The sequence below is a fragment of the Mustela nigripes genome, chromosome 12 (assembly GCF_022355385.1).
Source record: "Mustela nigripes isolate SB6536 chromosome 12, MUSNIG.SB6536, whole genome shotgun sequence".
Lineage (NCBI taxonomy): Eukaryota > Metazoa > Chordata > Mammalia > Carnivora > Mustelidae > Mustela > Mustela nigripes.
In genome coordinates, this window is record NC_081568.1 from 89,292,954 (window position 1) to 89,318,518 (window position 25,565).

General features: G+C 37.9%; 1 protein-coding gene across 1 annotated transcript in view; it reads right to left on the reverse strand.

Moving 5' to 3' along the window:
• Nucleotides 1–25,565, reverse strand: part of DEPDC1B (DEP domain containing 1B) — an 80,125-nt gene that overhangs the window by 3,892 nt on the left and 50,668 nt on the right. The window contains exons 8-9 of the mRNA XM_059416632.1: nucleotides 5,695–5,861; nucleotides 3,328–3,504 (exon numbers count right to left, since the gene is read on the reverse strand). Coding sequence (XP_059272615.1) covers nucleotides 3,328–3,504; nucleotides 5,695–5,861 — 344 coding nt within the window. The remainder of the gene's footprint in view (nucleotides 1–3,327; nucleotides 3,505–5,694; nucleotides 5,862–25,565) is intronic.

Here is a 25,565-nt window from a genome sequence, read left to right on the forward strand (position 1 = left end):
AAAAAAAAAAAAAAAAAAGTAAATCAATGAAACCAAGAACAGTCTCTTTGAAAAGAAAAACACAATTGATAAACCTTAAGCCAGACTTAACAACATAAAAAGAGAGAGGACTCAAATAAATAAAATCAAAAATAAAGGAGGAGGAATAACACCACCACAGAAATACAAAACAAGCAAAAAAAACTGAACAGACTCTCAAATACAGAGAACAAACTGTTGGTTGCCAGGGAAAAGGGGGCATGGAGGTGGGGGGAAATCAGTGATTTGATGAAGGGGATTCAGAGGTACAAACTTACAGTTATAAAATAAGTCACAGAGATGGAAAGTATAGCCAATAATGTAGTCATGTTGATTGGTGACTACATCCATTGCAGGGACCACTAATGTACAGAATGGCTGCATGACCTTGCTGGACACCTGAAACTAATGTAACATTGTATGTCAATGTTATGTGAATAACAAAGAAATTAAAAAGTATTTAAGTTCAGACTCCAAGAGTTCCATCTTCCCCAAAATAGAACACCTATAGTTCTTCTGCAGCCAGAACCCTAGTAAGAAAAATACCAGATACCCATGATTAAAGGGCACAAAAGGAAGAAGACAGTTGCAGTCAAGGCAAATAGAAGGTTGGTGTCAAAGACAATGACCACCTCACAATTTACCTATCACAGGGTCAGCCCTGAAACCTCCAGAACAATCCAACAAACACTTCCTTCTCCGAGAAGCCCTGTCCTGGATCTGCCATGCTGTCAGGGCTGAGCAGGCCATGTGAGAGAGTAGATCTCTGAGTATGAAACAACTGTTCCTCGATTCTACGGAGTACTTCCAAGAGAGCAAATGTAATTGGACAAATGAGCAGTTACTGGCTTCATTTAGTGCCATGGCAGTGCCCCTCCACAAGATCATGCTAATCTGCTGTTAAATGAATCAGCAGAGCTCAGGCTTCTGATCTTCAGCAGAGAGCAAAGGGTTCACTTAGGAGGTGGTGCATGATCTGTCTATGCTTTGGGAACCGTGAACCGAGTCAGTAGACAGGGCAACATCGCTATTGCCATTACTTTTCTTTGCAGAAATTCAGTTATTTCTTTTCTTCTTTACTTTTTTTTTTTAAAGTTTGGGCCATAAACATATTGGGGGGGATTTGACTAAAGCAGCAGTGAGGTTACACTTTTTACGAATTAAAATGGCAAAGATATATATATTAAGAAGTATGCAAAGTGTCTTAGACTACTCATGGGAAAATGGATCAGAAGAATCATTCTGAAGGGAAATTTGGCAATACACAATCAATACTTAAAATACATCCTTGGCCTTTGACCGTGTAATGCCACTCCTAAAAATTCATTCTTAGAACATAATCATGGATCATCCCCCCCAAAATCTAGCTACAAAAATGTTTACCATTTTGTTATTTGCAAAATAGAGGGGAAAATGGAAACCATCTAAATATTAGCCAAAGAAAACCATTTAAATAAATTATGGTATAGATCCATGTTATGGAATACTATGCTAACAATAATAATATTGTGGAATAATATAACACTAATGATGATAATAATCTTAACCACAGCAGCTACCAACTGAGGGGCTACTATGAAATAAATATCATTCTAAGCACTTTACACATCTTAAGCCATTCAACCCCTAAAACATCCCTAGGAGGAAGGTATTAACTGTTATTATCCCATTTTACAGATGAGAAAAAGAGAGGTATTGGGTAGAGGCTGAAGCAGAGACACATTAAAAAATGTGCCTGAAAAAGAAAAAAAATGTGCCTGAAGTCACAGGACCAATAAATAGCACATGAGGAATACAAGCACTACTTAGCTCCAGGGTCTAAGCTCTCAACTACCATTAGGTCAGTCAAGAATATTTAGTGATACAGGAAATATTTCTTATATTCTCAGGAGAAAATAAGGCATAAACGAGAGAAAGGGAGGAAGGAAGGAAAAGCAAAGAGAGGAGAGGAGAACAGAGGAGAGGACAAGAAGAGAAAGAAAAAGAAAAAGCAAGAAAAAAGAAAAGGAAAAAAGAAAAGAAAAAAAAAGACAAAGCACAGAAAAACACCTGAAATACTGTAATACTAACTGAACATTGGGTGTTACAGTTTTTGGTGTGCATTTTCTTTTATTTTTTTAAGATTTTATTTATTTATTTGACACAGAGAGAGAGATCACAGGTAGGCAGAGAGGCAGGCAGAGAAAGGGTGAAGCAGGCTCCCTGCTGAGCAGAGAGCCCGATGTAGGACTCAATCTCAGGACCTTGATACCATGACCTGAGCCTAAGGCAGAGGCCTAAACCTCTAAGCCACCCAGGTGCCCTTGGTGTGCATTTTCTATATTTTCCAATTCTTTCAACATATTTAAGGTTGATAATTACCAAAACTATTTTAATTTTTTAATAGTTTTATTATTTTTTTAAGATTTATTTGTTTTAGACACACACACAGAGCATGGTGGTGGGGGGGGCAGAAGGAGAAGGAGAGAAGCAGACTCCCAGCTGAGCGCAGAGCTCAAGGTAGAGGGGGTGCTCAATCCCACATGCCTGAGATTATGACCTGAGCTGAAATTAAAAGTCAGACACTCAACCAACAAAGCCACGCAGGCACACTGGAAACATGAACAGTTTAATTTTTCATTTTTAAAATTTTAATTTTTAATTATTAAAAATTTAATTTGCACACTGAAAACATGAACAGTTATCAACTTTAATTTCAGGAGGTAGCATTTCACTGGTCCTTAATTGTGGAACCTCAAAAAGTACTTAAGCAGAAAGAGGGCCACTCATTCAGAAGGAGCCAAGCAGACCTCTGTCTGCCTTTATCAAGTGTCTGCACCCACAGACTTATACACACCCCACTTTGGGGCCCACTTAACACTCATGTATTATATTTCTTTTGCATCACTTTACTATTAACAATAACAACAAAAATAACAATAGGCTATATTTCAAAGAGGACCTGCTGTACATCAGACATTTAAGCTAGAGGTTTTGTAGTAGAGCATTCTACTCTTCACAACAGTTTTATAGGACAGGTAAGGCCAATTTTAACTCCTTTGGAAACTAAAATCCAAACAGGTTATCATTTAAGGAATTTGCAATCAGAAGTATGGAGCACTGACCAACATAACAAAACTAGTAAACATTTCAAAAATTTTCCAAATTACCAAACACACATGGTGGCCACCATGTACCAAGCCCCATTAGAAGCAATTTGTATGCATTTATTCACTTAATTCTTCACATCTAGAAATCCCAAGAGGCCTAGCAAGTTTACAGGACTTTCTGCTGGCAATTTTAAAGGACTGTTAATACCCCTTCCTTTACCTGGACCCTTCGTAGATGAGCCACACGGTCCTCTATGGAGGTCTGCAAGGCCAAAGGGACTTTCAGAATCTCTTGGTAATTGTCCATCAGAAACGTCACCAACCTAGCAGCTAATAACTCATCCAAATCTACTTCATCCTTGGAACACAAGATGCAACGGGAAAATGTCTGAACCATCTGAAAAAAGAGGGGGAGGTATTTTTTAAATAAACACAGATGAGGTTTGTTGTTGTTTTTCCTATGCTGAACTGCATTTAATAAATCTCCAAAAACCAAAGGTGATCAGTCAATGAGAAATGGCCCACAGACCAGGGTACACAACCTATCTGGCACCTAGCCACACCTGGTCATCTCAATGGGCTGATCTTCTTATCAACCAGTGTGAACAGAAGGTGCATCTCATCTCACAGAGACTCAGCAGAGACTATGCAGAGACTGCTTGTCTGAGCAGCTTTTAAAGCACACCTCTTTACAGACAGTTTTAAATATATATAAACAAATTCTGAAAAATTATGATCACCACCATCACTTGAATTATGTAGCACTTTAAAGTTCAAAGTACTTTAAAGCCATTTTGTTTACTAATATCCTTATTTCATTTTGAATTTCAGAAATATGCTAGCACAACCTATGTGCCTCAACTGTCACACTTTTTCCTACTTAACTATTAGTTTCTCTAGGATTTTGGGTGTACAACTGACAATCATATTTGAATGAAATGATGAGACTTTTTTTTTAAGATTTTATTTATTTATTTGACAGACAGAGATCACAAGTAGGCAGAGAGGCAGGCAGAGAAAGAGAAAGAGGAGGAAGCAGGCTCCCCGCTGAGCAGAGAGCCCGATGTGGGGCTCGATCCCAGGACCCCGAGACTTTAAAAAAAAGGACTTTTAAGACTTTAAAGCAGAGGCTTTAACCCACTGAGCCACCCAGGTGCCCCGAAATGATGAGACTTTATAACAAGTGCATTGTGATGAGACTCTTTGCAAGACAGAAATATAAAAAATATTATGTAGTTGCTTCCATAGAATTCATATTAACTATGATTTGGAAGGATTTTTCCCCCTTTCCTACTAATTTTATTGTGGATAATCTTGTTTCAAAACCTGTAAGCATGAAATGACTAATTTTATTTAATTAGACTGCATGTCATCAACATACTGCAGATGATACTTTATCTACCCTCACATTATGTGTACAGAGACACACAGACATTTTTTACCTGGAGGCTCTGGACACTGGGGTACCTTAATGCCTTAAAATTCTATGCAAATTTTTCCATGTGTATTCTTTTGGGGAATAGGTGCAAAGTTTTTTTCAGCTTTTCAGAAGGGTCCATTAGCCCCATTATCCATCTACTCAACCAAAAGGAAGGTCAAGCAAGATTCACTCTACTGGACACTGAGTGTTCCTTTACTCTTACTCAATACTTCTAAAATGGGGCCAGAAGACCCCCAGGGGTATACTGTGGTTCACCAGGATATGGGAAGTATGTATGTATACCCCAGTGAAGAGGAGTTTTGCTCCAAGATCTCCAATTTTGAGGAAAATTAAGAAATTACATAGAAGGAGCACCTGGGTGGCTCAGTGGGTTAAAGCTTCTGCCTTTGGCTCGGGTTATGATCTCAGGGTGCTGGGATCGAGCCCCATATCGGGCTCTCTGCTCAGCAGGGAGCCAGTTTCTCCCTCTCTCTCTGCCTGACTCTCTGCCTACTTGTGATCTCTGTCAAATAAATAAATAAAATCTTAAAAAAAAAAAGAAAGAAATTACATAGAAGAAATTCTAAACATGAGCCCTATTTTAAAAGACATGCTGACACAAGAAAGTAGAATTCAAAACTAGCATATATGTTTTTAAGCCAAATTGAAAATATCTTAAGAAATATCCTTACCCACGGACCCTTAGATCATACCCCAAGAGAACAAATTCTCTGTCTCTCCCCAGGCTGTCTGGTCCAACTCTATGTTTTATTTCTTTCCTCTTTACCCTATTATATGTGCTGCCCCTCTCCTACTTGTTATACTAACAAATGCTTCAGAACCCTTTCTGTCTTGGAGGAAAGTATGTCTTTTTCTTGAAAGGACCCTTATCCTTATTGTCCACCCTTCCTTCCGTTTATGTTGACAGTAGGCAGGAGACCACAGATACCTCTACATTCAGATTCTATCCCTACTCACTTCACCTTCCATTATGTTCTTTAATACACCAACACTGGAAATGTAATCCCGCCTGTGCGGTTTCCAAGCTGTGGCTCTTTGAGCAAGCCTACCTTGGCGCCTTCCTTGGGTTGCCAAACTAGTAAACTTTATTTAGTTGAACTGTATTCCAAAAACTCAAGTCAAGTTAGATGTTAGAGATCAACCTACCAGTGTTCGGGTCCCAAAGCCATCACATAGGGGTGGCATCTCCTTATTTAGGCAGATCCTTGCCATCATCCTCATCAAGAGCTGTAACTTTCTCCTGTTTTCAGGTGGCAGGAGAAGGCAGCAAACCTGAAATGCTTCAATAGCCATTTTCTCTTTCTGTAACAAACCTTTTGAGAAAAAAAAATTTTTAATCTTTTAAAACTAATAGGCTCCTTGACTCTATTACGTTTACATTTTTCAAAATACATATTATTAAGATTATACAAAATGTGTCCACATATTCAACTATGCTGGGCCAACTGATTACAGATCAACTGAATCAGCACAGAAAATACAAACCATCAACTAAGGATGAAAAATGTATAAAACAAATATAGCCATTTCCCTCCCTCACACCCTTGCCAGATGCAAGCAGATATTCACAGCCTTCTTTCCCACTGAACCAACATCAGGTTGAGTCTAACCTAACCCTCAGCACTCACAGTTACTAGGACATGAATGCACCACTACTGCCCTGAATTCTCCTCCTTATATTTTGCCCCCAGGAAGAGCAGGGTCACTATTTGGCATGATTCTTACAGACTGAATAATAGGGCTGACAGGCCTACAGTCAGACCACTGACGGATGGCTGCACTTGTTTCCAAACAACACATGTCAAATAACCCTTCCTCTCATGTAAGCTGTTTTCTTCTAGCTGAGTAAACCGATTCAATCATATTATATGCCATCTCTCCACACCCAAACTAGAGTATTCCAACAGACTTAGAGTATTCTAATACTGTGCTAAAAATTAAAGTTTCTAATATTACATTCTCTTCAATACCTTTTGTCCCCAAACAAGCCCTCTAATCAGACGAAACTGCTTTCATCAATTTATTTTTTCCATACCCAACCTCTTCACGTTCCTGCTAGTCTCTGTCTTGGAGGCAAAACCATCTTTGGCTTTCAGTAAGGATTTCCTGACCACCTATGCTCTGCCAGGAACTGTGCCAAGTCCTTGAAATATGAAAATATGCTAGATCCTCTACTTTGAAGAGCTTATACGATGTGAGGAGACACCCATCAAATATAAGCACAAAATTTGAGAGATGCTGCAAGAGACATCTGCAAGGGGCACTGAGGGCAATTGTAAGTCACTCCTTAGGACTGCAGCATGGGCTGAGAAGGTAAGGGCTTGGCAGAGAAGTGGAGCTGGAAAGGTCAACTTAGACGAGACCTTAGAAGGCCTTGAATGCCAGACCAACGAGCTTAGGTTTGATCCTAAAGGCAGTGGGTGTGCATGGGAGGGAAAAGGAGGCAGGAGGGGACCTTTAATATACCCAGTTCAATGAGGTGTTTATCTGAAGGATACAAATAGTAATTCAAAGGGGCATCTGCACCCCAATATTTATAGCAGCAATGTCCACAACAGCCAAACTATAGGAAGAGTGCAGATGTCCATTGACAAATGAACGGATAAAGAAGATATGATGTAGATAGATAGATACAGATATAGATATATACATACAAACAATGGAATAGTACATAACCATCAAAAGAATGAAATCTTGCCATTTACAGCAACACGGTTAGAACTAGAGGGTATTATGCTAAGCAAAATATATCAGTCAGAAGAAGACAACTATAACATGATGTCACTCATATGTGAAATTTAAGAAACAAAACAGAGAAGCATAAAACAAAACGAAATCAGAAATGGAGACAAACCATAAGAGACTCTTCACAGTAGGAAACAAACTGAGATTTGCTGGAGGGAAGGGGCTGGCGGGAAAGGATAGCTGGGTGATGGGTATTAAGGAGAGCACATGATGTAATGAGCAGTGGGTGTTGTATGCATAGATGAATCACAATTCTACCCATGAAACAAACAAATAAATAAATAACAGATAAATAAATAAATAAGATACACTCTAAAAAAAAACACCCAGTGCAGTCCTAGATGTTCACTGAAAATATTGTTGCTGATCATCATCACTAGACCTTCTTTCAATTCTACATAAACAAATCTATGGAGAGAAAAAATGTTTATGACCATATTTTAATTCATTCATTTATCCAGTGAATGTTCAGTAAGCCTTGCCTATATTCTGGGAACTATTTTATTTATTTATTTTTTAAGATTTTATTTATTTATTTGACACAGAAGAGAGAGATCACAAGTAGAGAGGCAAGCAGAGAGGGGGGAGAAGCAGAACTCTCCACTGAGCAGAGAGCCCAATGTGCGGCTCGATCCCAGGACCCTGAGATCATGACCCGAGCCAAAGGCAGAAATTTAACCCACTGAGCCACACAGGCGCCCCTGGGAAATATTTTAGAAGAGGACATACAGTGGGGAATAATACAAAATCCTTCCTGATCTCATGGAGCTTACTTTCCAGTAGCTAATTAGCAAAGTGGTACATAAATATGTCAGGTGGAAAAAATGCTATGGATAGAAAAAGAGAAAAAGGAGCTGGGAGTGAGGAGATGTGCTCAGAAAAATACTTCTGGGTTTTTACGAACGGTCTCTCTGTAAGGAGGTGAAGTTTGAGCAAAGATCTGAAGGTAATGAGAGTAAGCCAGTGAAATATCGGAGACACATCTTCAAGGCGGAGGAAACAGCAATTATGAAGATTGTGACATGAGGGTCCGTGTGGAGAGTGTGAGGAACAGCACTGAGGCCAGTGTAAAGAGAGAGCAGCATAGAAGAACACTCAAGTCGGAAATGCCATTACAGTGGAAGGCAAGAGCCAGACCACAAAGAACCTTGTAGACTATTGTTAAGGACTTCAGGTTTTATTATGAGTAACCTGAGAAACCATGGGAGGGCTCTGGACAGGGGAGTCGTTTAAACTGAATTACTTATTACTTTGGCAGTTGCTGAGAAAACAGATTGCGAGGGTAGCAAGGAAGGAAAAGGATGAAGGGCGTGATGGTCTGGATGAAGTGGCAGCGTTGGAACTGGAAAGAACTCACTATATTCTAGATTTATTTTTCCACAAAGCCTTCTATGTTTTCCATGAAGCTTTCTATCACATTAGCCTACAAATCCTTTTTCCAAATTATAAACACATTTGGACAGTCAGATTTCACCATATCTTATTATGTCTCATGTATACATATATTGTTCCCCCACTTGCTTTATATTTTTCTAATTATACATAATCACCTCCTAATTTATTATAGAATTTACATTTTTGTTATGTACCATGGTCTCCCCTCTGCCTTCCTGCAATATAAGCTCCACATGGGCAGGGATTCTTGTCAGTTTTGTTTATTGATATACCTCCAATGGCTAAAAGAGCACCTTGTAGATCACAGGAGCTTTATAAACATTTTCTGAACATATGAAGGAATGACAATGACCTATCCCTTGCTAGGAACAAAGCTAGAATATCTGGCTTCAGGCCCAGTTCCCACTGATTGCATATGCTTAGGCATGAATCCCCATTAACCTAGCAGTAAATTGTTGTGGATAATTGTAAAACCAAATCATTGTACTGTTATGGGGGCCATGGGCTATAAAGGGAAGCTTAGGTGAATTGAAAGTTTTAAGAGCATAGATGTTGGCTGCTGCAACTACTACCATTACTACTACTGAACTTCAAAGTATTAAAATACCAGGGTGGAAAATATGATGTGAATCAGATGCAACTCTGGCTAGATTCTCTTTAAAAGCCAGTTAAAAAATGTATTGCATAGTAGTACACACATGCTAATTTGGCTCTGGGCCTCTACAATAAGAGAATAAGTAAAATTTCACAGTGCCCCAGCATAAATTGTTACTGAGTGACGAATCATCTAAGAATGCCCTCCTCAAGCCTAACTGCCTCAAAGGTTGCATAACCATATTACATAGGCTGGGAAAAAATATAAACGTGTAAACATCATCCACATATACAAATTTACAATGCATAGTTCACAAAGACTCTCACAATTACAACTCTTGGGGTCACTGGCAAAAAATCTCATGTCCACATTATTATTAGATACAAAGAACAATGTCTAGGAACGCCTGGGTGGCTCAGTGGATTGAAGCTTCTGCCTTCGGCTCCAGTCGTGATCCTAGGATCCAGGGATCAAGCTCCGTTTCGGGCTCTCTGCTTGGCAGGGAGCCTGCTTCCCTTCCTCTCTCTCTGCCTACCCCTCTGCCTTCTTGTGATCCCTCTCTCTGTCAAATAAATAAATAAAATCTTTAAAAAAAAAGAAGAAGAAGAAGAAGAAGAAGGAGGAGGAGGAGGAGGAGGAGGAGGAGGAGGAGGAGGAGGAGAAGAACAATGTCTGGTAATGTTAGAAGGTCCTGTAAAACTTTTGTTAAATTTTGCTTGACTTTCACAGAAAGAATGTGAATGCCTTTGTTGCCATTAATGAGAGTCTATTACATCATTTGACAGCCATTTGATAGTTGGCTTCTTGTTTACATAAAGATTACAGAAGTCTTTGCTAGGATTGCCTCTTAATGTATAATGTACAATCCTAGTGTCTTAAAACTTAAGTGAAAATTGTTCTTTAGGCAAAAAGCTTACATTTTAATAGCACTTCATCTGCTATAGATATAACCAATATAGCATCTGTGTGGCTGAACACAAGATTGCAAGGGTGAACTACAACAGCTGACTTGCCTTCATTTCTTACTCCAATCAAATAATTCAAATAAAAGTTTCATTTAAGGGGCACCTGGGTGGCTCCGTGGGTTAAGCCTCGGCCTTTGGCTCAGGTCATGATTTCAGGATCCTGGGATCAAGCCCTGCATCAGGCTCTCTGCTCAGCAGGGAGCCTGCCTCCCCCACCCAACTTCTGCCTGCCTCTCTGCCTACTTGTGATCTCTCACTCCGTCAAATAAATAAAATCTTAAAAAAAAAATTCAATTAAGTAGGTAGAAAGTTCTTACTCCAATCAAATAATTCAAATAGATAAAAAGATAAAAGAAGTTATCCAATGTCCATAAAATGCAAGAATTAGGAGTAGAGACTCACCTGACATGAAAGCAAGATTTGTTAAAAAGCTGTAGTTCGATGCTACCTTAGGAATACACAAAAGACCAATAGGACAATGCTGAAAGTCTAGAAAGGGACATAAGTATGCATGGGAACATAATATATCATAGAAATGTCATCAGAAATCAGTGAGGAAAGAATGGTCTGTTCCAAAGTGGTGTTTGGAATAATCTGATAACTGTATGGCAAGAAAAAAAATGAAATGACAGTGTCTTGCCTTATTAAAAATACAGGAAATTCTGACTCCAAGCAAGATGGAATAGCAAGGACCAGACTAACTCTCCCTCCACAAACAAGACTTTTCATCAGACTTTTCATCAGAAACGATTAAAGCCAGAAGACATCTTTAAATATCCAAGCCAGAAGACATTATCAAAGTGCTGATAAAAGAAAACCGTTAACTTAGAATTCTATACCTGCTGAAAATACTTTTCAGAACTAAGTCTGAACAAAGACTTTTCAGAATTCCCTACCCCCCCCAAAAAAAAATCTGAGAAAATCTGCTTCCAGGACACCTATACCATTAAAAAATCACATTTTTCAAACAGAAGGAAAGTGATACCTGATGGAAACCTCAATCTGCATAAAGGAATGAAGATTACCAGAAAAGGTTAAGATATGAATAAATAAAACTTGTTTTTTATTCCTTAATTTCTTTAAAAGAAAATTACCTGTCTAAAGAAAAAATAACATACAATATGGTTTACAACAGATGCTATAAAATACATGTCAGACAAAAATGCATGACAACAATATTACAAAGGGCAGGAGAAAGAATATAAAAAGATATTATGGTAAGGTGGTAACATTATATGTGAAGCAATACAATATTTAAACTTAGGCAAAGATTTCTTGAGACCAAAAAGCACAAATCATAAAAGAAAATGACAAAATGGACTTCATCAAAACGAAAAGCTTCTGCTTTTCCAAACATTATTAAAAAAAGGAAAAAGAAAATCAGTTTGGGTTACACACTGAATATAGAGATAACTCTTACAACTCAATAATAAGAGAACAAACGAGCCAATAAAAACCAGAATATTTTTAAGACACTTCGCAAGAGAAGATACAGAACAGCCACTGGGCAAACAAAAACATGCTTAACATTACTTGTCATCAGAAAAATACAGCTAAAAACCATAAAAATATACTACCACATACCCACTAGGTGAGGTAAAACAAAAGACTGACAGTGTCAAATGTTAATAAGGATTTAGAGATACTAAAACTTTCATGCATCACTGATGGGAATGTAAAATGACACAACTATCTTGGAAAACAGCTTGCTGAAAGTCAACATACATTCATCACATGACTCAATAATTCCATTATTTATACAAAAGAAATTAAGACATATGTTCATAAAGCCTTATTCATAGTAGTCCAAGACTGAATACAATCCACATGTTCCTCAACAAGTGAGAAGATAATTGTGGTTTGTACTATATCCATGCAATAGAATACTCAGCAAAACAGTGTAACAACTACTGATACCTGTAACATGAATAAAATCTCAAAAATACTGTGTTGAGCAAAAGAAGCCAGATAGAAAGTACATACTGCATACTTTCACTTGTATGCAACTCTTAAAAAGAAAACCCGATCTATAGCATAGATAACTTCTATTTACAGGTGTCTGGTGCCAGTGTGGGGTTGGCTGCTGACTGAAAAAAGAGCACAAGTGAAACTTCAGAAGTGGAAAAAAAGACAAGATGGTGGAGGAGTAGGGAAGCTCATTGCCATTGCCGGTCCCCTGAATTGAGCTGGATATCTACCAAACCATCCTGAACACCCCCACAAAATCAGTATGAGATTGGTGGCTTCCATCACTCCAGATTTTCCTTGGGTTCATCTTGCCTGTGTCATGGTTGATATTTTGGATTCTGTACATTCCCTCAGCCATCCCTCAAGAGAATGACTAGGAGGTAGAGCTCCCAACAAAGGAAAGAACCAGAGACAATGGCCTCTGCCACAGACTTAATGGATATGGATCTAAGGAAGATGTCAGAAAAAGACTTCAGAATAACATTTATAAAGTTGCTACTTAGGCTTGAGAAAACTATTAGTGACAGTATAGACCTTTAAGGGCAGAATGTAGAAGTACTGTCAATGAAATTAAAAATGCTATGAAGGAGATGCTATCTAAACTGGATACTCTGAATGCCAGGGTAAATGAGAAAGAATGAATTAGTGATCTAGAAGATAAGCTGATAGAAAGGAAAGAAGTCAGGAATGACAGAGATGAACAACTACAAGCTCATGAGATCAGAAGTAGAGAGATCAATGACACCATGAAACATTCCATAGTCAGAATTATCGGGATCCCTGAGGGGGTGGAGAGAGAGAGAGAACGAGGATGTATACTTGAGCAAACCATAGCTGAGAACTTACCTAATCTGGGGATGAAAGGAGGATCCCTGTCCAAGAGGCAGAGAGGACCCTTCCCAAGATCAATAAAAATAGACCAATGCCCCAGTATATAATAGTAAAACTTGGTAATCTTAGAGCCAAGGCAGCTATCCTGAGAGCAGCTAGGGGTAAGAGATGTCTTACCTATGGAGGGAGGAATATCAGAATAACATTATACCTGTCCATAGAGACCTGGCAAGACATAATAGGGTACTAAATGAGATGAACATGCAACCAAGAATACTTTAATCGAGCAAGGATGTCATTCAGAATGGATGGAGAGACAACAAGGACAGGTAGGAAGTGAAAGATATATGACCACCAAGGCAGCCAGAGAGGGGAGGGTTCTATAAAAGAAAAAAGACCCCAAGAGTAATATAGACGAGAAAGTAACAGAGATAATCTACAGAAACAGGGACTTCACAGGCAATACAATGGCACTAAATTGTTATCTTTCAATAGTTACTCTCATCGTGAACAGCCTGAAAAATTAAATGGCAGGGTTTCAGATTGGATAAAAAGACAGGATCCATCCATATACTGCCTACAAGAGACTCCTTCTGAGCCTAAAAACACCTCCAGATTGAAAGTAAGGGGATGGAGAACAATTCATCATGTAAATGGACCTCAAAAGAAAGCTGGGGTAACAATTCTCATATCAGACAAGTTGGATTTTTAAACCAAAGACTGTACTAAGAGATGTAAAGGAACACTATTATCATACTTAAAACTATCCCACAGAAACAATTTTAAGTATCTCTGCCCCCAACATGAGAGCAGCCAACTATCTAAGCCAACTGTTAACCAAAATAAAGAATCATATTGATAATAATACATTAATACTAGGAGACCTCTCAGCAATGGACAGTTCATCTATGCAGAAGATTAACAAAGAAACAAGAGCTTTGAATGACCCAGTGGACCAGATGGACTTTGTAGATACATATAGAAGATTCCACCCTAAAACAACATAATACTCATTCTTCTTGAATGTACAAGGAACTTCCTCCAGAATAGATAACATACTTGGTCACAAATCAGGTCTCAACCAATACTAAAAGACTGAGATTATTCCCTGCATGTTATCTGACCACAGTGCCTTGAAACTGGAACTCACAAGAAAAAATTTGGAAGGAATTGAAACACGTGGAAGTTAAAGAACATCCTACTAAAGAATGCCTTTCAACAATGTGGCAGGATACAAGTCAAAACCACAATGTGATATTACCTTACACCAGTTAAAATGGCAAAAATTAACAAGACAGGAAACAAAAAGTGTTGGTGAGGATGTGGAGAAAGGGGAGCCCTCTTACACTGTTGGTGGGAAGGTAAGCTGGTACTACCACTCTGGAAAACAGGATGGAGTTTCCTCAAGACATTAAAAAGAGAGCTACCCTATGACCCAGCAATTGCACTACTAGGTATTTACCCCAAAGATACAGGTTTAATGAGAAGAAGGGGCACATGCACTCCAGTGTTCATAGCAGTAATGTCCACAATAGCCAAATTGTGGAAGGAACTGAAAGGCCCTTCAACAGATGAATGGATAAAAAAAGATGTGATTCATATATACAATAGAATATTACTCAGCCATCAGAAAGAATAAATACCTACCATTTGCATCGACTTGGATGGAACTGGAGGGGATTATGCTAAGTCAAATAAGTCAGGCAGAGAAACAATTCTATGGTTTCACTCATATGTGGAATATAAGGAATAGTGCAGAGAACCATAGGGGAAGGGATGGAAAACTGAAGGGGGAGAAATTGGGGAGGGAGATGAGCCATGAGAGACTATGGAATTTGGTAAACAAACTGAAGGTTTTGGTGGGGGGAGGGAGGAGGGGATGGAGTCACCAGGTGATGGGCACTAAGGAGGGCACATTTAGTGATGAACACTGGGTGGTTTTTTTGTTTTTTGTTTTTTTTTTTTTTTAATTTATAAACATGTATTTTTATCCCCAGGGGTACAGGTCTGTGAATCGCCAGGTTTACACACTTCACAGCACTCACCAAAGCACATACCCTCCCCAATGTCCATAACCCCACCACCCCCTTCTCCCAACCCCCCTCCCCCCAGCAACCCTCAGTTTGTTTTGTAAGATTAAGAGTCACTTATGGTTTGTCTCCCTCCCAATCCCATCTTGTTTCATTGATTCTTCTCCTACCCACTTAAGCCCCCATGTTGCATCACCACTTCCTCATATCAGGGAGATCAGATGATAGTTGTCTTTCTCTGCTTGACTTATTTTGCTAAGCATGATATGCTCTAGTAACACTGGGTGTTTTATGAATCATTGAACACTACATCAAAAACTTATGATGTACTATACAATGGCTAACTGAACATAATAAAAAAAAGTGGAAAAAAAAAAGAATCTTCAGGGGTAATGGAAAGGGTTTGTTACCTTAACTGCAATAGTAATTACACTAGTATACATTCATCAAAACTCACTGAACTGTACTTAAAATGGGTACATTATTGGGTTATCTGGGTGGCTCATCTTGAGGAACCGCCATACTGTTTTCCAGAGTGGCTGCACCAACTTGCATTCCCACGAACACTGTAAAAGGGTACCCCTTTCTCCACATCCTCGCCAACACTTGTTTCCTGTCTTGTTATTTTTTGCCATTCCAACTGATATAAGTTAGTATCTCAATGTGGTTTTGATTAATTCAGTCAATTTAAAAATAAATTAAATGAATCAAGAGAAATTAGATACCCAAACACACACAAAAAAAACCCTTAAAAATCTTGGAATTACAGAATCTCTTTGTGTCTGAAAGATTTCTTAAAGATACACAATAAATTTGACCAAAATAAAACATAAAAGGTTTTTACCTTTTGATTAAAACCTAAAGAGAAGCCACAAACTAGGAAATGGTATTTGTAAGACACAAGGTATAATGAAATAGTATCTAAAATATATTTTTAGAAGGCCCCCCAAAAAAACAACAAACAAAAGAAAAAATGAATAAAGGACAGAAAAAGTATTTCACCCAAGAAGAAACCTACATGACCAATAAACAGCAACAAAACTACTTTTCACACACCTCAGATTGCAAAAATTAAAAAGCCCCAACCGTGTTTTGACCTTGTGACATGAAGCAAAAGGCCAATCCAGGGTCTTAAGCCATGTTTGGAGGACTCTGAGGGGGAGTAGCTGGAGCAGCTGATGCTGTTCCCGCGGTTGATCACTTGGAATGTCAGACTCAGATCACATAAACATGGATGAGTATGTCACAGCATCGATGAACAATCACAGAAGTTCCATAATTATGGAGGAAGTGAGGGATTCTATAGCAAACAGGAGAATTCTATCTACAAACAATATTTCCAATAACAATGAACACATCAAGCACTAAATCTTGGCTTCTATATCTCATTCTCTACTCAAAGAAACCAAGAATTCTTAAGGAACCAACACTTGTTGTTTCCTGTCTTGTTAATTTTTGCCATTTTAACTGGTGTAAGGGAATGAACAAGAAGAGCTTTTCGTGCCAGAAAGTAAGAAAGTGCTCTAAGAATGATGGGGATGGGGTTAGAAAGAAAAATTCATGAGCTAGTTTTTAGGGCTTCCACCAGGATTCCAATTACATGTCTATCAGACTACTTGACGTTGTCCTACATGTCAGTGGGGCTGTGTTTGATGCCTGTTGTTTTATTGTGTTTTCTTTTCCTGGATTTGCTCTCTCTGTGCTTTCTTTACAGCTTTTATTGCTGTATATGGAAGTTCATTGATCTTTTTCTTCGGCAGTGTCTACTCTGTTCCGAATCCCACTCAGTGAAATTCTTTTTTTTATTATGAGATTATCTTTTTTTGAGTGTACAATTCAGCAATTTTTAGTATATTCATTAAGTTATGCCCATCACCACTATCTAATTCCAGAATATTTCTGTCATTCCAAAAAGAAATCTCCATATGAGTTAGCAGTTACTCCCCATTCTCTCTTTCCCTCAGCCCCGGGAAAACACTACCACTGTCACAGATTTGCCTGTTCTGAACATTTCATATAAATGGAATCATATAAAACATTTTTATTTGGCTTCTTTCACTTAGAATAATGTTTTCAAGTTTCAATCATGTTATAGCATGTAACAGCCTTTCATTCCTTTTGAAAATTGCAAACCATTCTATTGTATGGATATGCTATCTTTTTTTCATTTTTCATTTGATGGACATTTCTGTTCTTTCCACTTTCTGGTCATTATGATTAATGTTGCTATGAATATTTAGTTGCTGGGTGACATATGTTGTCAACTGTTTTGTATACACCTAAGAGTGGACATACTAACTCACATGACAACTGAAGTTTAACTTTTTAAAAAATGGTCAAACTATTCATTGTCTGTGCCAAAGTAGTTAAGACTTGACCCAGGAATACAGCTGGGATTCACAACTATATTCTAATCTTCCTTTACACACATAAATATCAACACATAATTACAAACCCCCTTTCAACAAAGTCTTCTTCATTTTAATTTAGTGTTAAAATTGAATGGTCAGCAATTATCAATTGTTCTTTAAAACATTACACTTTTAAATGAATACCATAGTCCATATCCTTTATTAACATGTACAGATGTATTTTTCTTGGTTACTACATAAGTCCTAAATAAAAAAGTTTTAATTTTGGATTATGTTTAAAAAAGTTTATCTAGCAGCCATCTAGTGTCTTTGTGTTATATCATAAGTAATCTAACCGGCAAAATTTCCTGGAGCCTGGGGAAAAAGCCTTAAAGCCCTAGGTAGTCATTAAGTAAACCTATATTTTAAAAAAACACTGAACCTACGGAATAAAGCAGACATAAACTAACAGCATTTCTCAACCATATCAAAGTTACAACTTGTACTCACAAAAATATTAATCAGTAGAATACTGGGAAACTGGCAGGGAACTACTTTATTATTCTTTTTAATATTTTTAAATTATTTTTAAATATTTTTGAATGTTCAAAGAGGCAATAGCATAAAAAGTAGTACACCTAGAATTCCCTTAGTATTAGAAACATAGATACTATAAACAAGGGGAAGAATCTAGTCCCAAAGACATTAAACTGTGCCCGTTTATCACATCATTATATGTGCCAAATAAAAATAGATTAAAAATAAAACAAAATCTTTGTTTGTAGAATGTAGTGATATGCAGCGCTTCCATGCCATTAATCTTGATGACAGTGAATAGTTCTACTACACGTAAAAGCATACGAATTTCACAAAATACTGTAACACTTGAGGACAAGATCTTCCACTACACAAAAGAATTTTATTTGATAGTGGTTTTTGGAGTTTATCTTTCCACCATTAAAAATTAGAATGAATAGGGCGCCTGGGTGGCTCAGTGGGTTGGGCCACTGCCTTCGGCTCAGGTCATGATCTCAAGGTCCTGAGATGGAGGCCCGCATCGGGCTCTCTGCTCAGCAGGGAGCCTGCTTCCTCCTCTCTCTCTCTGCCTGCCTCTCTGCCTGCTTGTGATCTCTCTCTGTCACATAAATAAATAAATAAATAAATCTTTAAAAAAAAATTAGAATGAATAAAAAATTATCATAATAGCAGCTAACATTTATAATAAGAAAACTAATTTCTATGATGAAGAAAATAGTTAACATTTATTCAGCATTTTACTATGCACTGAACAGTGTTCTAAATCCCAAATACTGTCTCGTTTAATCCTTCTAACAACTGTGTAAGGGAGATAATAATCATTATTCCCATTTACAGAAAAAGAAAGTGAGGCTTAAAGAGATGAGGTCACTTGCCCAAGTCACACAGCTGTTTAGTGACAGAGTGTGATGTGAGCCTGCACACACCAGGGGCATGCACACCTAAATACCATGCTATGACCCGCTTTGTCCATGTGCCAATAATTTCCTAAGGATAAATTCCTACAAGAAGAAAGGTTGGCTCAAAGAATATGCACAAATATCGAACAGGTAGATAGTGGAACAGAATACCACTCTGCATTTTTCAACTGGGGGGCAAGAATTAGAGAGTAAAAAGAATAGAGAAGTTCGCAACATAGTGAAATCTGAAACTAGCTCCTTTATATCAAAGAGGGTCCATAAAACCATTTCCTTGAGAGTTCAAAATGAAAGTCAGGTGATAACCATTCCTCATTTCTCTCTCATTAAGTAAAAATACAATGCAGTGTATCCCTGAAGAAACTTCTAAACCACTTGAAAATGCTAATTGCACCACACAAAGGAATGAAAAACTGAATGTAACTCTAGAAAATACGATCCATAGGTAAAAAAGGTTTTAACTAAGTGTAAAGTACAAACCATTGGTAGTAAAAGCATCTTTGACAATGAACTAAAATTAATAATAATATTTGAGCAGTATACTTTCTGAGAGATCTTCTCAGTTATTAAACCCTCATAATCACCATGTTATATAGAGATGAAATTTAGAGCAGTGTTCTTTTCAAAATTTTCTTACTACAACTAAAATTAAAATACATATGTTACATCACAATATATGTGCAAATACATAGGTATTTTTTTAAAATACATAGGTATTTAACTAAAACAAAAAAGTGTATAAAATTACCAACTCTTACTATATACAATGTACTCCAATATTTGTACACTATTCTGTCTTTTTCTTTGTTTAATACTGTCCTGCTACATAGAATTCATATCTAAAATACAACTTCTGAAACAGTGGCCAAACTACTGAGTTTAAACCAAGGCTCTTATAGAACAAATATCCAGGAATACAGAACTAGAGCCAGACAGAAATCCTGGGTCTGAGCGCGGGAGACAGACCCATGATGAAGGTAAGGAGCCAAGATCCTTAGCACACTGGTGCTCCATGAAGCGGTATGAATATGATCAAAAGGAAGGTGTATGGGGAAAAGGTTGAGGTTTGATGTGCTTGTAATACTTCAGTCCTTGGCATCCAGTCCCAAAGATGTTATTTTTCAATCTGCTGAAATGTCAAAGCAGGACTCACTTCTAGATCTGCTTTTGAATCTTGGAATGCTACATAATGCTTTCCTCAGTTCAAACACATATAGGAATACTTAGATTCTCAAAAATAGTTTAATCTGACTTCTCTGTTTCTGTTTCCTAACTTCTTTCTCATTGCTGACCATTACCTAATCTTTTCTTTTTCTTTTGGTAAAAGCTTACTGATGAAAGCATGTTGGAGAACCTGGGAAAAATGACTGCAAGAGAACTTAGTTTTAAATTACAAATGATAACAAAGAAGGCCTCCTTGGGCACCTCGGTAGCTCAGTTAAGCGCTGGCTGTCTTCATGTCAGGTCATGATCCCACAGTCTTGGGATCCAGCCTGCCTCAGGCACCCTGTTCAGCAGGGAGCCTGCTTCTCCCTCTCCCACTCTCCTTGCTTGTCCTCTCCCTCTCTCTCTGTCAAATAAATAAATAAAATTTTCTAAAAAAAATAAAAAATAAATTAACACGTGCCAGTCTACTGTTGAACTCAAACACATCTTCAACAAGTACCTTTGGATTCTTCAAGATCAAAAACTATGGCTGATTTTAAAGAGCTTCTTGCAGTTTTTTACATTCATGGGGGGTGTTTTAGGTTTTAAGAACTTCTGAAGGACATTAACATTCTCTCTCATTTTATAACCAAAGAGTTTCAATGTGGTTAATATTTTATTCTTTGGATTAATTTCATTTTGCTCAATAAAAGCTAACAATAATTTTTTGTCTCTCATTATTTCTATAATCTCAACATCACCATAAAAATCAGTATTTTTATATATCTTCCTTTTCAAGAAAATGACAAGGACATTCTGTAATGAAGTAACTTGTTTCTCGTATTTCAGAATGATATACGAGTCCTTACCCCAATTACAGATTATAAAGGTCTATCACAAGTAGTTTCACATAAAAAAATATCTTGCTATCGTCTGAGAGAAGACATGGCCAGATAGCAACATATGATTGCCCTATCTTAATTTATACATTGGTCCAATTTTCTATATTTTTTTGGAACAAAAGAATGAAACTTAGTAGGTAAATAAGCGTAACCCATTGCATTAGTTTTCACATTTTGAAATCTAGAAGCATGACAGGCATTACTGCCATTTACCAATGAGAAAACCAGGGTCTCAAAAGGTGGAGTGACTCATCGAAGTGGGTACACTTAGGTCAACAAACCAAGTTACTGGAGTTTTGTGATGTTTCCATTGGTGAAATAAGAATAAAATAATGAAAAAATAATAAACAATCCACCAAAGAACTTACATAATTCACTTGTAAGACTTTTTTCCATCAGGGAAACACTCCATTATTTAGCTGTATTGAAGGAGGATAAGTGAGTAAATAATCAAATACTCAAAGAAACCCAGCTATTCCTTATGATAAAAATAAACACAACTAAAATAATGTCCTGTATTATTAGATATTAAGTGACACCTCAGCCATGAAGACCACATGACAGGTTGAGAGTTCTCAGTGCTTTGTGGGACCCCTACCTTTGTCACTGTCCTTCCCATTCTCCAATGATTACATCAGATTTCCACTCTGAAATCACCCCAAACACAAATTTTTATTTTTTGCAAAGTAGACCTGCCTGATGTTTCCACTAAGATATGTAATGTTATCAATAAGCTATCCCTTGTGGGAGCTTCAAATAAGACTTTTAAGAGGGCCCAGATTTTCTTCAAAGGCCAATGAGACCATGTCTGTTCCGCCAGTGAATAAGAGACTCAAGGACTCGAAAAGGTTCACTGGTAGCTTTCGAACAACCAAAGTTGAGGGGGGGCGGGGGGTCCTGCTTCATTTTCAATAAGAAGAGATATAAAAAGGAAAGGTTTATATTAAGGCAAAAGAATTCAGACTACAGAACAGTTGGCAAGGACTCCCCGCCTAAAGAAAGACATAGCAAGAGGGACTACTTCTCCAGAGGCTTTGAAGAAAAGGCAAACAAGTAGCCTTTGTGAATTGCTTAAAAGTAGGCACAGATTCACCCACGTACAAGATGATGCCCTTTCCTACATTAAGAGTTCCAAACTGCTATAGCATTTTTATGACTTCTTTGCTTTTATGCTGAGAAAATGTTTCACCCACCCAACAGCAGATAAGTATCAACTGTATTTTAGATTTGCATTTTTTACATTTAATTCTCTAATTCAGCTGGAATTTATCCTGATGAATGGTATGAGAATGGTCTTCATATTTTTCCCCAAAAGTTTTTTCAGTTATTCTAGTGATTACTAGTATATTTATAACTAGCTTAGGTATTTTGTTATAGCCAAGGAATATCTATAATTTCCCTAAATTTCCATCATTAAGGGGTACCTAACCCCACTTTACTCTGACAACCTTGATATAACAGCAATCATTTTATTTGGAGGTGATTCAACATCCTTAACTTGGCTATCTATATCTTAAAAGCTCCAGCCATAAACCCTGGGATCTGAGAGCAGAGAGTACCACCAGCAAGAACCTTGCACTAACATGGACAAGAGCCCTCTGTCTGGTCAAGCACACCAACTAGGAACTCTTGGGGGGGGGGGGATTGTTTTCCCTTAAGAATTACAGTGGGATGAGGACCTTGAGATAATGTGAAGAACATAAGAGCAAAGGTAATAAGGCAAAGATGATCTCCGAGAAGTCATTAGACAAAAGAACCAAAGAATGGAAAATCTACCCTTATAAGATTTTCCAAATTAAAAAACCCAGAAGATCTCAACTATTCAGTTGGATATTCCGTGTACAATCAACCTGGTGAATTTCAATTCTGGCATTTTCTAAACTACACATTTAGGAAGTAGGAAACAGCAAAGAGCTACTCCATTTTGCAGCCACCTCGCAAATAAACCAGGAGCCAGAAGCCCAACTGCCTGCAGGAGCAGACAAAAGGAATAAATGAGCAAAGGGAGTCATTGGGAACTGGGCTTGAGAGTCTGAGAAGCAGTGGCAAGCATCGATGAGGTTGCAAATCGGAGTTCACGTCTCTGGAACACTTGCTCCTTCTAGTGGTGGCTCTAGCTACAGAGACGCAGCTGTCTGTGCCCAGGAAAATTCAAGAGCAGAACTGCCAGATATGCCAGTTTTTCTCTTCAAAGAGTCATAAATTCTTAGGTAAGTTTCCTGTTTTTCAAGTTTGCAAATTAATTAAGTTTTCTTTTCTTTTTTTATTTTTTAAAAGTTTTTTTATTTATTTATTGGACACAGAGAGAGAGAGACCGCAAGTAGGGAGAGAGGCAGGCAGAGAGAGAGAAGGGGGAAGCAGGCTCCCCGCTGAGCAGAGAGCCTGATGCAGGGCTCGATCCCAGGACCCTGAGATCACGACCTGAGCCGAAGGCAGAGGCCTAACCCCCTGAGCCACCCAGGCGCCCCTTAAGTTTTCTTTTTAAAATACAAGGGTCAAACCAGATGTATCTATCAATCAGAGACAGATATTCCTTTGGCGCAGAGATCACTAATGCAGGACTTTAGATTTTAACATTAATCAACCCACAATCACCCAACTGTCCTAACACCATCCCCCATCCTTCTGTGCTTCCTCTGTCTCCCTTTTTCCTCGATATGGCAAATTATGGCAGGCTACACAGCTCACTGGGTTCCAGGGTATATGTGGAGTGTGAGTGAAGGATGCTAGACCTCATTCACCCCATTTAAGAGTCAGCCAAATTCTGGTCTTAATAAGAAACTGCCATTTTGGGGGCGCCTGGGTGGCTCAGTGAGGTAAGCCTCTGCCTTCAGCTCGGGTCATGATCTCAGGGTCCTGGGATTGAGCCCCGAATCAGGCTCTCTGCTCAGCAGGGAGCCTGCTTCCCCCCTCTCTCTCTGCCTACTGTGGTCTCTGTCTGTCAAATAAGTAAATAAAATCTTAAAAAAAAAAAAAAAAAAGAAAGAAAGAAACTGCCATTTTGGAAATGAAGATGAATTACTATACAGTCATGTTGTTAGGCCAGACTGCTGACCCAAATGAAATCATTTTAGTTCAAAAAAAAATTTTTCTTTTCCTTTAAGAACTCTCAGATGTTTTGCTTCACTATCAGTGACTAATGGCTCTCAAGGTCACAGGTTTTGCATCAGGCTGAGATATCTCATTCTAGAAGTAAAGGAATAAACCTCAAAAAATACAATTATTAAACTAAAAGTCAATTCCACTAAAAGTGCTGTAGAATTTTTAGCTTCTATACAAAGTAGACTGATTATCTACTTTATTACTTACTTATCTAGTAGCATTCTACTGTAATCCAAGTAAGTCAAAAGGTTTGAAGAAATGAGTCAACCCCACTGAGATTCAACCTATGTGTCTGGCTTGTACATACCCATATACAGATTACCCTTTACCACAGACTTTAACAGGATTGCTATACCAGATGATTTTTGTTAATCATATAGTGATCAAGTTATGATAATCTAGGAGAGAAATAGAACATTTCTGCTTCTTCTTTGACTAAATAGGATTTAAAATAAATGGTTTTCAGTGAAGACTATCTTATACATGTTCACTTGAGAAGGACTGCATCAGGGAAGGTTAATACACTTTGACAATCTACACACATTATTCTTACTGATACCAAACTGCCATAAATTCTCCATTCTGTCCATCTTTCTCTAAACCCTGTATAAGTAATATTTTAGAGGGTGGCCGATTCTGATATCAACTTGGAAATAATCAGCTTTAATTCCTAGCTGAGATCAAAATGGACAATGGTGGCATAATGGACCAGTAATACATGAACACAACTGATTCAAATAGGAATTTATTTTCTAAAAAACGTTCCAAGTACTTGGGTTTCCAAACCAGATCATTTTTACCACAGAACATTATGAAAATGAAAAATGAGATGAAAACCTAAGAAGTAATTTTTAATCCAGTCTTTAGGGTCACTTGGGTCATTCAGTTGGTTAAGTGTCCAACTCTTGGTTTCAGCTCAGGTTCAATCTCAGGATTGTGTGATCAAGCCCCACATCAGGCTCTTAGCTCAGCGCAGAGTCTTCTTAAGACACACTCTCCTCTCCTGACCCTCCGCCCTACTCGCACACTCTCTCTCACTCTGTCTCCAAAATAAATAAATAAATTTTAAAAATACAATTCTTAGAATACTTATTTTACCAGTGGCATGATGGTAGTAAGTGGCTAAAATGAGAATCGGTTCAGGGAGTCCATTTGCATATTAAAGAGCAGCAAGCATTTGTCATTAGACATGATGTTCAAAAGGACAGAAGCCCTCGATCCTCTTTGGTTGAACACAAAATACCAAGACGACCAGTGGTCTCAAACTCCAGTAACAGGCCTAATCGTTTCATCTGTTCCCAATATTAATCTCTCTTTAAAAACACTCATTCTTATGCACATGGTTTAGAGTTTGTTGTGTTTTGTTCCTTATCAGAAAACCTACAGAATCTTAAAATTTAAAGTACTGTAAGATCAGGCACATTATTCAAATATTTTATAAGGACACTATGGCAGCAACCATACTTTTAAGAAGAAAATAAGATGGGAAGAGGAGAAAGGGAAGAGAAGGCAAGGAAAAGATGGCTAAACCCC